The sequence below is a fragment of the Corvus hawaiiensis genome, chromosome 22 (assembly GCF_020740725.1).
Source record: "Corvus hawaiiensis isolate bCorHaw1 chromosome 22, bCorHaw1.pri.cur, whole genome shotgun sequence".
Taxonomy (NCBI): Eukaryota; Metazoa; Chordata; class Aves; order Passeriformes; family Corvidae; genus Corvus; species Corvus hawaiiensis.
In genome coordinates this window covers 7,886,065-7,898,433 of record NC_063234.1, presented here as the reverse complement: position 1 = coordinate 7,898,433, position 12,369 = coordinate 7,886,065, and the positions used below count along the sequence as shown (strand labels likewise).

Genomic DNA, 12,369 nt, shown 5'->3' with positions numbered 1-12,369 from the left:
GAGCTGATCCCAATCCCTGCGCCGGGAGCTGATCCCGATCCCTGCGCCGGGAGCTGATCCCGATCCACGGGCTGGGAGCTGATCCTGATCCACGGGCTGGGAGCTGATCCTGATCCATGGGCTGGGAGCTGATCCTGATCCCTGCGCCGGGAGCTGATCCCGATCCATGGGCTGGGAGCTGATCCCGATCCCTGCGCCGGGAGCTGATCCCGATCCACGGGCTGGGAGCTGATCTTGATCCATGGGATGGGAGCTGATCCCGATCCCTGAGCTGGGAGCTGATCCTGATCCCTGGGCTGGGAGGTGCTCCTTTGGGAGCTGATCCCGATCCCTGGGCTGGGAGCTGATCCCGATCCATGGGATGGGAGCTGATCCCGATCCCTGGGCTGGGAGCTGATCCTGATCCCTGGGCTGGGAGCTGATCCCGATCCCTGGGATGGGAGCTGATCCCGATCCCTGGGCTGGGAGCTGATCCTGATCCCTGGGCTGGGAGCTGATCCCGATCCCTGGGATGGGAGCTGCTCCTTTGGGACCTGATCATGATCCCTGGGCCTGGGCTGCTCCTTCGGGGGCTCATCCTGATGGGAATGATCCCGGTGCTGCTGCTGGGATGGGGCCGGGCTCGTTCCAACGGGAATGATCCCAGTGCTGGTACTGGGATGGGCCAGGCTCGTTCCCATGGGAATGATCCCAGTGCTGGTACTGGGATGGGCCGGGCTCTTTCCCATGGGAATGATCCCAGTGCTGGTACTGGGATGGGGCCGGGCTCGTTCCAACGGGAATGATCCCGGTGCTGGTACTGGGATGGGCCGGGCTCGTTCCCATGGGAATGATCCCAGTGCTGGTACTGGGATGGGCCGGGCTCGTTCCAACGGGAATGATCCCGGTGCTGGTACTGGGATGGGCCGGGCTCGTTCCCATGGGAATGATCCCAGTGCTGGTACTGGGATGGGCCGGGCTCGTTCCAGCTGGGAAGGGGTTGTTGGTGCTGGGATGGGGCCGGGCTCGTTCCAGCTGGGAAGGGGTTGTTGGTGCTGGGATGGGGCCGTTTCGGGGTGCCCGCCGCAGGCAGTGCCCACTTTGGGGTGCCGGGCACCCCTCCCCGCCAGGCGCAGGTGTCGGCGCTGGAGCTCCGGGCCCGGCCGCTCCCCGAGGCGCCTCCGGAGCTGCAGCGGGAGCTGGAGCGGCTCCGGCTCGGCCGCGGGGACCTGGAGGAGCAGGTGAGGGGGCACGGCCGGGGGGACACGGGGGCATGGCCAGGGGACACGGCCAGGGGGGCACGGCCATAGGGGACACGGGGGCACGGCCGGGGGACACGGCCAGGGGGACACGGGGACATGGCCAGGGGGGCACGGCCAGGGGGACAGGGGGGCATGGCCAGGGGGGGCACGGCCAGGGGGGCACGGCCAGAGGGGACACGGGGACACAGCCATAGGGGACACGGGGGCACGGCCATAGGGGACACGGGGGCACGGCCGGGGGGACACGGGGACATGGCCGGGGGGACACGGCCAGGGGGACACGGGGACATGGCCAGGGGGACACGGCCAGGGGGAGACGGGGACATGGCCAGGGGGGCACGGCCAGGGGGACACGGGGGCACGGCCATAGGGGACACGGCCAGGGGGACACGGGGACATGGCCAGGGGGGCACGGCCAGGGGGACACGGGGGCACGGCCAGGGGGGGACACGGCCAGGGGGACACGGGGACATGGCCAGGGGGCACGGCCAGGGGGACACGGGGGCACGGCCATAGGGGACACGGGGGCACGGCCGGGGGGACACGGGGACACGGCCGGGGGGACACGGCCAGGGGGACACGGGGACATGGCCAGGGGGACACGGCCAGGGGGACACGGGGGCACGGCCAGGGGGGACACGGCCAGGGGGACACGGGGACACGGCCAGGGGGGGACACGGCCAGGGGGACACGGGGACATGGCCAGGGGGGGACACGGCCAGGGGGACACGGGGACACGGCCGGGGGGACACGGCCAGGGGGACACGGGGACACGGCCAGGGGGGGACACGGCCAGGGGGACACGGGGACACGGCCAGGGGGGGACACGGCCAGGGGGACACGGGGACATGGCCAGGGGGACGCGGTGCCTTCCCCGGCCCCACAACCTCCCCTCCCTCCCTCCCTCCGTCCCCTAGATCGCGCTGCTCAAGGAGCAGGAGCTGCAGCGGCATCCCCCCGGAACGTAGGGAATTCCGGGAATTCCGGGAATTCCGGGCCGTCCGCAGAGCTCGCGCAGCTCCGCTCAGGGCTGAGGGGATCCAACGCCATCCCAAAATCCAGAGCAGAGCCCCGCACGGCTCAGCCCAGGGAGGAGGGGGATCCATCCCTCTCCCTGTGCTCCAAACCCACAGCGATTGTTGCCTCCTCATTCCCATTTCTCCAGGAAAAAGCTGCACTTTTCCCACCAGACAACAAAATTTGTCTATTTTTGATACAATTTGGGACCCTGTGGAGGGTTTTCCCATTGTCCTGATGTAGTTTTTAATGGAATAGGGAAATATTCCCTTTTTTAGCCCCAGAAGACCCAACCGATCCCTTCCCCTCCCGCCTTCCCCTCACCACATCCTCATTTCCCCCCTTTTTCTAACAGAAAACTCCCTGGATTTGTGTTTTTGGAGGATTTTTTTAGGAACTAGCGGGATTTTTATACGGATTCTTTGGGAATCGGGGGTTTTCACTGGTGCTCCGAGGTTGGGAAAACCACGGGAAGGGAGGGGGTGGCTCCGGCCCCCGTCAGTCCCGGCGGGAATAAACGTGGAGAAATCCAGGCTGGAAGTTCGGAGGGATTTTTTGGGGGAGGGAGGGGTTGGCAAAAATTTTGGGAATGCCCAGATTGGGGCTGGGTTGAATTAGGTCCCTAAATAATAATGAAAAATAAGAATCACTAATAAGAACTAGACAATAATTAATAACCAACAATAATCATCATTAAATACGAAGGGCAAAGGATAAGAAATCAGAACAAATAGCAAATAATGGTGATCATAAAGCTGCACCCTATAGATGAGAGAGGAGCTTCAGGGGGAAATTCACCCTATAGAGGGGAAATACATCCTATATAGGAGGGAAATTCACCCTATAGAGGGGAAATTCACCTTATAGAGGGGAAATTCACCCTATATAGGAGGGAAAATCACCCTATAGAGGGGAAATGCCCCCTAGAGATGAGAAATTCACCTTAAAGATGAGAAATTCACCCTATAGAGGGGAAATTCACCTTGTAGAGGGGAAATACATCCTGTATAGGAGGGAAATTCACCCTATAGAGGGGAAAATCCCCCTATAGTAGGGGAAATTCACCCTATAGAGGGGAAATTCACCCTATATAGGAGGGAAATTCACTCTATAGAGGGGAAATTCACCCTATAGATGAGAAATGCATCCTATAGAGGGGAAAATCACCCTATAGAGGGGAAATACACCCTATAGATGGGAAACAGAGCCTATAGATGAGCCGCTCCCTGCATATGAGGGCTGTGCCCTATATATGAGAGACGCCTATGACCGAGGGGTAGTGAGTGTTGGGCACACCCCATACACGAGGGAGGTACCCTATAGACGAGCAGTACCCAGCACAGAGATGCACCCTACAGGCGAGGGGGACAGGCTGTAGGTGAGTGACACCCTATAGACGGGGGGAAACACCCCACAGACAGGCGGTGCGGGCTGCGGGCACAGGCTGTGGGGGGGAGACGCACCCTATAGGTGAGAGATACACCCTATATAGGAGAGGTACGCCCTATATACGAGAGATACACCCTATAGGTGAGAGGTACACCCTATATAGGAGAGGTACACCCTATATAGGAGAGGTACACCCTATAGGTGAGAGGTACACCCTACATAGGAGAGGTACACCCTATATACGAGAGATACACCCTATAGGTGAGAGGTACACCCTATATACGAGACATACACCCTATAGGTGAGAGATACACCCTATAGGTGAGAGGTACACCCTACATAGGAGAGGTACACCCTACATAGGAGAGGTACGCCCTATAGGTGAGAGATACACCCTATGTAGGAGAGGTACGCCCTATATACGAGAGATACACCCTATAGGTGAGAGGTACACCCTATATAGGAGAGGTACACCCTATAGGTGAGAGGTACACCCTGTATAGGAGAGGTACACCCTATATAGGAGAGGTACGCCCTATATACGAGAGATACACCCTATAGGTGAGAGGTACACCCTATATACGAGAGATACACCCTATAGGTGAGAGGTACACCCTGTATAGGAGAGGTACACCCTATAGGTGAGAGATACACCCTATATAGGAGAGGTACGCCCTATATACGAGAGATGATACACCCTATAGGTGAGAGGTACACCCTATATAGGAGAGGTACACCCTATAGGTGAGAGGTACACCCTGTATAGGAGAGGTACACCCTATAGGTGAGAGATACACCCTATAGGTGAGAGGTACACCCTATATACGAGAGATACACCCTATAGGTGAGAGATACACCCTATAGGTGAGAGGTACACCCTATATACGAGAGATACACCCTATAGGTGAGAGGTACACCCTATATAGGAGAGATACACCCTATAGGTGAGAGGTACGCCCTATATACGAGAGATACACCCTATAGGTGAGAGGTACACCCTATAGGTGAGAGGTACACCCTATATACGAGAGATGATACACCCTATAGGTGAGAGGTACACCCTATATACGAGAGATACACCCTATAGGTGAGAGGTACACCTTATATAGGAGAGGTACACCCTATATAGGAGAGGTACACCCTATAGGTGAGAGATACACCCTATATAGGAGAGGTACACCCTATATACGAGAGATGATACACCCTATAGGTGAGAGGTACACCCTATATAGGAGAGGTACACCCTATATAGGAGAGGTACACCCTATAGGTGAGAGATACACCCTATATAGGAGAGGTACACCCTATATACGAGAGATGATACACCCTATAGGTGAGAGGTACACCCTATAGGTGAGAGGTACACCCTATATAGGAGAGGTACGCCCTATATACGAGAGATACACCCTATAGGTGAGAGGTACACCCCTATATACGAGAGATGATACACCCTATAGACGAGAGATACACCCTATAGGTGAGAGGTACACCCTATAGATGAGAGGTACACCCTATATACGAGAGATACACCCTATATACGAGAGATACACCCTATAGATGAGAGATACACCCTATATACGAGAGATACACCCTATAGATGAGAGGTACACCCTATAGATGAGAGATACGCCCTATAGGTGAGAGGTACACCCTATAGACGAGAGATACACCCTATAGGTGAGAGGTACACCCTATAGATGAGAGGTACACCCTATATACGAGAGGGACACCCTATAGGTGAGAGGTACACCCTATATACAAGACGTACACCCTATATACGAGAGGGACACCCTATAAACGAGAGCTGCACCCTATGTGCGAGAGATACACCCTGTATACAAGAGGTACACCCTATAGATGAGACATACACCCTATATACAAGAGGTACACCCTGTAGACAACATGCAGGCAATGTAAGAGATACACTCTATAGATGAGAGGTGCACCCTATAGACGAGAGGTACACTCTGTAGACAACATGCAGGCAATGTAAGGGATACACCCTGTAGATGAGAGGTGCACCCTATATACAGGAGATACAGGGTGTATACCCCTATACACGTGGGCTGCACCCTATACGTGAGGAACACACACTGCGTACAAGTGACGCGCTTTATATGTGGGATACACCCTATAGGCAAGGGCTGCCCCCTATAGCCGAGAGCTGCACCCTATGGATGAGAGCTGCACCCTATGGATGAGAGCTGCACACCGTATACAAGAGATGCACCCTATACACAAGAGATGCACCCTGCAGACCAGCTCTGCACCCTATATAAAAACGCAGCACCCCATACACGAGAACTAAATCCCATATACAAGACATACACCCTATATAAGAGCTACACACCACACACAGGAGCTCTATGCTACATCCGAGAGCTGCCCCTATATCCGAGAGCTGCCCCTATATCCGAGAGCTGCCCCCTATATCCGAGAGCTGCCCCTATATCCGAGAGCTGCCCCTATATCTGAGAGCTGCCCCTATATCCGAGAGCTGCCCCTATATCCGAGAGCTGCCCCTATATCTGAGACCTGCCCCTATATCCGAGACCTGCCCCCTATATCCGAGACCTGCCCCTATATCCGAGAGCTGCCCCTATATCCGAGACCTGCCCCTATATCCGAGAGCTGCCCCTATATCTGAGACCTGCCCCCTATATCCGAGAGCTGCCCCCTATATCCGAGAGCTGTCCCTATATCCGAGAGCTGCCCCTATATCCGAGAGCTGCCCCTATATCCGAGACCTGCCCCTATATCTGAGAGCTGCCCCTATATCTGAGAGCTGCCCCCTATATCTGAGACTTGCCCCCTATATCCGAGAGCTGCCCCTATATCCGAGAGCTGCCCCTATATCTGAGACCTGCCCCTATATCCGAGAGCTGCCCCTATATCCGAGAGCTGCCCCTATATCCGAGAGCTGCCCCTATATCTGAGACTTGCCCCCTATATCCGAGAGCTGCCCCTATATCCGAGAGCTGCCCCCTATATCCGAGACCTGCCCCTATATCCGAGAGCTGCCCCTATATCCGAGACCTGCCCCTATATCTGAGAGCTGCCCCTATATCCGAGAGCTGCCCCTATATCTGAGACCTGCCCCCTATATCCGAGAGCTGCCCCTATATCCGAGAGCTGCCCCTATATCCGAGACCTGCCCCTATATCTGAGACCTGCCCCCTATATCCGAGAGCTGCCCCTATATCCGAGACCTGCCCCTATATCTGAGAGCTGCCCCTATATCTGAGAGCTGCCCCTATATCCGAGAGCTGCCCCTATATCTGAGAGCTGCCCCTATATCCGAGACCTGCCCCTATATCCGAGACCTGCCCCTATATCTGAGACCTGCCCCTATATCCGAGAGCTGCCCCTATATCCGAGAGCTGCCCCTATATCTGAGAGCTGCCCCTATATCCGAGACCTGCCCCTATATCTGAGAGCTGCCCCTATATCCGAGACCTGCCCCCTATATCTGAGAGCTGCCCCCTATATCCGAGAGCTGCCCCTATATCCGAGAGCTGCCCCCTATATCCGAGAGCTGCCCCTATATCCGAGAGCTGCCCCTATATCCGAGACCTGCCCCTATATCTGAGAGCTGCCCCCTATATCCGAGAGCTGCCCCCTATATCCGAGACCTGCCCCTATATCTGAGAGCTGCCCCTATATCCGAGACCTGCCCCTATATCCGAGAGCTGCCCCTATATCCGAGAGCTGCCCCTATATCCGAGAGCTGCCCCTATATCTGAGAGCTGCCCCCTATATCCGAGAGCTGCCCCCTATATCCGAGAGCTGCCCCCTATATCCGAGACCTGCCCCCTATATCCGAGAGCTGCCCCCTATATCCGAGACCTGCCCCTATATCTGAGACCTGCCCCTATATCCGAGAGCTGCCCCTATATCCGAGAGCTGCCCCTATATCCGAGACCTGCCCCTATATCTGAGACCTGCCCCTATATCCGAGAGCTGCCCCTATATCTGAGACCTGCCCCTATATCCGAGAGCTGCCCCTATATCCGAGACCTGCCCCTATATCTGAGAGCTGCCCCTATATCCGAGACCTGCCCCCTATATCTGAGAGCTGCCCCCTATATCCGAGAGCTGCCCCTATATCCGAGACCTGCCCCTATATCCGAGAGCTGCCCCTATATCCGAGACCTGCCCCTATATCTGAGAGCTGCCCCTATATCTGAGAGCTGCCCCTATATCCGAGACCTGCCCCTATATCCGAGAGCTGCCCCTATATCCGAGAGCTGCCCCTATATCCGAGACCTGCCCCTATATCTGAGAGCTGCCCCTATATCCGAGAGCTGCCTCTATATCCGAGAGCTGCCCCTATATCCGAGAGCTGCCCCTATATCTGAGACCTGCCCCTATATCCGAGAGCTGCCCCCTATATCCGAGAGCTGCCCCCTATATCCGAGAGCTGCCCCTATATCCAAGAGCGGCCCTACAGAATTTCCCATAAAGACCTGCAGAAACCCCCCGAACCCCTACACCGCACCCTGTTTCTTCCACATGGAGCACACCCCAACCCCTCCCCTTTCTATAGGGGACCCTAAACACTGCGAGACCCCACTCACAACACTTTCTATAGGGGACCTGCGCCCTAAACACTGAGACCCCAGCAGAGACCCGCTGGCCACCCTTCTATAGGGGAGCTGTTTAACACCCCAAAGCCGGCCCCAAAGCCCCCCCACACCCCGTCATTGTCTATGAGTGACTCAGACCTTACCCCAAACATTTCCATACCGCGCTTCTTTCTGTGGGACCCGCCCCACGCTGAGCCCCCGCATCCCCCACAACCGCCCCCAAATCGGCCATTTTACACCCCAAACCCCCCTACCCCCCCCAAAGCATCGCAACCCCCGTGCGCAGGGCTGGGAATTGTTCAAATCACCAGGAACCCCCCCAAAAAGTGGGAATAACCCCAAAGAAAGGAGCCGGGAGCCGCAGGGCCCCTCCCGCTGTCCGCGGGATCCTCGGCGCAGGAACCGGGGCCCGCCGCGGGACAAAGGGATTCACAGAAATAATAAACCCCCCCTGTTTTAATTATTATGTGCACAAAACCCAGAAATTCTGGGATTTCGGGAAGCTGCTCGTTCATGCACGGGATCTCCAGCGGCGCGGGGGGCGGGTCCGGAGCGGGAGAAGGGGCCGGGAAGGGGCCGGGAAGGGGCCGGGATCCCGGGATCGCCGGCGGGGGCTCAGCAGCCGCCGCAGCTGCGGGCGCAGGACGCGCCCACGGTCTGGCACAGGCCGCTCGTGGCCATCACGCCGCACTTGGAGAACTTGTCCCGGCACAGGTCGGCTGCGGGAAGCGAGGAATTCTATCCCGGGATGCCGGGAAAAGGCCGGGGGAGCAGCGGGGGAACCCCCGCCCCGCTGCGGCTCCCCCATCGCGGGTGGGTTCCCCCACTGTGGTTCCCCCCAGCCCCGCCCCAAAAGGCGATCCCGCTTTGCTCGGTTCGGCCCAGCGGGATTTCCGCCCCCCAAAACCGTGGGGAAAGGGGAGGGGTGCGGATGGGGACGGCCCCGGGGCCTCGGGGTGCCCCCGCTCACCTCGCAGCAGCTCTTCGTGGGCGCACACGGTGCGGACGCAGATCTCCTTGTTGATGACGTAAACCCGGCGGAGGCTGGGATTTTTTTTGGGATAGAAAGGACGGGGATGTAAAGCAGAGGGGTTCCCGGAGTCCCGGGGGGGTCCGGGACAGGGGGATGTTCCCCGCTCCTCACGCACCTGTAGAAGCAGATCTCGTTCAGGCACTGCTTGCAGGGCTTGTGCACGGAGTAGAGCCGGGTGCAGGGGTACTGCTCCTCCCGGCAGTCTGCGGGAAGAACGGCAACGGGGAATTCCCGGGAATTCCGGGCGCCCCGGGGTTCCCCCGCCCCGATTGTCCCGGCTCCAGAGGGGGGACGGAGCCAACCACGGGGGTATGGAATGGGATCAGCACTCACCGAGCGGCCCCGGCTCCGTGGGCTCCGTCTCGGGAACCGCAGCTGAGGGGGGACAAGGGAGGGAATTTCGGGATGGGGCGGAAGGATCTGCCTGCCCTTTCCCTGGATTTTAGGCCTGGAGCTTCCTTGGCACCCAGGAACTGCTCCGGGGGGAGCACAGCGGGGCTGGGGAGGGATGGAGACGCCCCAGCCCGGGGACTGGGGGTCTGGGGGGGCTGTCACCCACCCTGGGGGCTGTCACCCACCTGGGGTCGGGGCCGGCACGGTTTCCTGCTGGGATTGCTGCTGGGATTGGTACCGGAACTGCTCCTCCGGGGCTCGGGGGGTGACATCTGCAAGGACACACCCAGTGCAGGGACACCCCAAAATCCCGATCCCCCCCCCCCCCCCGCCCCGCTCAGCATCCCCCAGGGAAACACTCACCGTGGTAGTCGTAGTAATCCTGAATTTCTGGGGGATAAAACAGAGCAGGCTGAGGATGGGTCTAGGGAGGAAACTCATCCCCGGGGTGCGGGAAATGAGATCCCTGGAATTTTGTGGTGGTGGGAGCAATGGGAAAACTGCCTCCAGCCATTCCAGGGATGAGCCTGGGCCACTTCGCACCAGGTGGGGTTTTGAGATGAACGAAGGTTTAATAAGGAATCGGGTAAAGGTTTAATAAAGAATTGGCAGTGAGAGGAGAGAGAGGAGATGGGAAGTCTGGGAATTCCAGGGGCGGGAGGAAAAGGACCGAGCAAAGAGGACTGGAGCAAAAAGAGGGATCAGAGCGATGGGTGTTCGGCCAGGGAAAGCAAAACCTGAGGGAAGGAAGGCGGGGAGAGAAGGGGGCGGGGAGTTCCCCAGTTCAGGGCTCTCACCTGCCTGCTGGTCATACTGGGAATACTGGACCGGCTCGGGATAGGTGATCCCCTCGAAGCGGCTGTACTGTCCCTGTGCCAGGAGCACTGCGGGGCACGGGGAGGGGCGTCAGCAGCGGGGCCCCGACACCCCCGGCCCGGGATCCGGGATTCCCTGTCCATCATCCCCAATCCCATCCCACCGACACCCCCGGCCCGGGATCCGGGGTTCCCATCATCCCCCAATCCCATCCCACCGACACGCCCGGCCCGGGATTTGGGATTCCCTGTCCATCATCCCCAATCCCACCGACACCCCCGGCTCGGGATCCGGGGTTCCCTGTCCATCATTCCCCAATCCCATCCCACCGACACCCCCAGCCCGGGATTTGGGATTCCCTGTCCATCATTCCCCAATCCCATCCCACCGACACCTCCAGCCCGGGATTTGGGATTCCCGGCTCCCATCATCCCCCAATCCCATCCCTCTGTCCTCGGGGCCGCGCGGCCCCAGGAGAGCGGGAATTGGGATGCTCTGGGATGGAGGATCAGCCCCAGCCCGGGGTCCTGCAGCATCCAGGTGCCGCTGGAGGTGATCCCAGAGGATCCCGGACACCACGACCCCCGCTGGCCCCCGGGATGCTCCAGCCCCCTGTATCCCCTTGGAGCTCATCCAGAGGAAAATGGGATCCGGGGGGGAAACAGGATCCAGGGGAAAATGGGATCCAGGGGGGAAAAGGGATCCAGGGGGAAAATGGGATCCAAGGGGAAATGGGATCCAGGGGGGAAACGGGATCCAGGGGGGAAACGGGATCCAGGGGAAAATGGGATCCAGGGGGGAAACGGGATCCAGGGGGGAAATGGGATCCAGGGGGAAATTGGATTCAGGAGGGAAACGGGATCCAGGGGGGAAATGGGATCCAGGGGGAAAATGGGATCCAGGGGGGAAACGGGATCCAGGGGGGAAATGGGATCCAGGGGGGAAACGGGATCCAGGGGGAAAAGGGATCCAGGGGGGAAATGGGATCTAGGGGGAAATGGGATCTAGGGGGAAACGGGATCCAGGGGGGAAATGGGATCCAGGGGGGAAAAGGGATCCAGGGGGAAAAGGGATCCAGGGGGGAAAAGGGATCCCGGGGGGAAATGGGATCCCGGGGGGAAAAGGGATCCAGGGGGGAAAAGGGATCCAGGGGAAAATGGGATCCAGGGGGGAAATGGGATCCAGGGGGAAAAGGGATCCAGGGGGGAAAAGGGATCCAGGGGAAAATTGGATCCAGGGGGGAAATGGGATCCAGGGGGAAAAGGGATCCAGGGGGGAAATGGGATCCAGGGGGGAAATGGGATCCAGGGGGGAAACGGGATCCAGGGGGGAAATGGGATCCAGGGGAAAATGGGATCCAGGGGGAAACGGGATCCAGGGGGAAAATGGGATCCAGGGAGGAAATGGGATCCAGGGGGGAAATGGGATCCAGGGGGAAACGGGATCCAGGGGGGAGATGGGATCCAGGGGGAAAATGGGATCCAGGGGGAAACGGGATCCAGGGGGGAAACGGGATCCAGGGGGAAATGGGCTTCAAATCCAGCGTGGAGGAGTGAAGGGATCCAAATTCTTGGGAAGGGGGGAGCAGATCAGCCCCATCCCCGGGATGCGGCTCCATCCTCTGTATCCCGGAGACGGGAGCATCCCTGGGCCGGGAATGCTGCCGGGATTGGGATTTGAGGCTCCGGCCCCTCTCCCTCGGCCTCGCCTCCGTAATGTTTTCCACGTGTCCTCCAGCCTCTGTGCGGAGCCGGTTTCACCCGAGCTTTTCCTGGCTCCGGCTCCGTCCCCTCCCTCCTCGTTTCCATCCCGCCCTTGCCAACCCCCGGGGGGTTATAAATATCATTTTCCTGGATTTTGTCCCGGTTTTGGGCCACCTCCGTGTCCCCACAGC

The 12,369-nt window shown here is 58.8% G+C and overlaps 2 protein-coding genes across 8 annotated transcripts in view; one reads left to right on the top strand and one right to left on the bottom strand.

The window, feature by feature from the left end:
- Positions 1-2,791, top strand: part of CROCC (ciliary rootlet coiled-coil, rootletin) — a 32,522-nt gene extending 29,731 nt beyond the window's left edge. For all 5 annotated transcript variants that reach the window (XM_048326611.1, XM_048326609.1, XM_048326610.1 and 2 more), the window contains exons 33-34: positions 1,110-1,220; positions 2,159-2,791. In XM_048326611.1, the coding sequence (XP_048182568.1) occupies positions 1,110-1,220; positions 2,159-2,209 (162 nt within the window). In that variant the 3' untranslated portion in view covers positions 2,210-2,791. The remainder of the gene's footprint in view (positions 1-1,109; positions 1,221-2,158) is intronic.
- A 5,880-nt stretch (positions 2,792-8,671) lies between these two features.
- Positions 8,672-12,369, bottom strand: part of MFAP2 (microfibril associated protein 2) — a 13,026-nt gene continuing 9,328 nt past the window's right edge. For all 3 annotated transcript variants that reach the window (XM_048326297.1, XM_048326296.1, XM_048326298.1), the window contains exons 3-9: positions 10,457-10,543; positions 10,023-10,049; positions 9,845-9,931; positions 9,600-9,641; positions 9,382-9,469; positions 9,204-9,277; positions 8,672-8,952 (exon numbers count right to left, since the gene is read on the bottom strand). In XM_048326297.1, the coding sequence (XP_048182254.1) occupies positions 8,849-8,952; positions 9,204-9,277; positions 9,382-9,469; positions 9,600-9,641; positions 9,845-9,931; positions 10,023-10,049; positions 10,457-10,543 (509 nt within the window). In that variant the 3' untranslated portion in view covers positions 8,672-8,848. The remainder of the gene's footprint in view (positions 8,953-9,203; positions 9,278-9,381; positions 9,470-9,599; positions 9,642-9,844; positions 9,932-10,022; positions 10,050-10,456; positions 10,544-12,369) is intronic.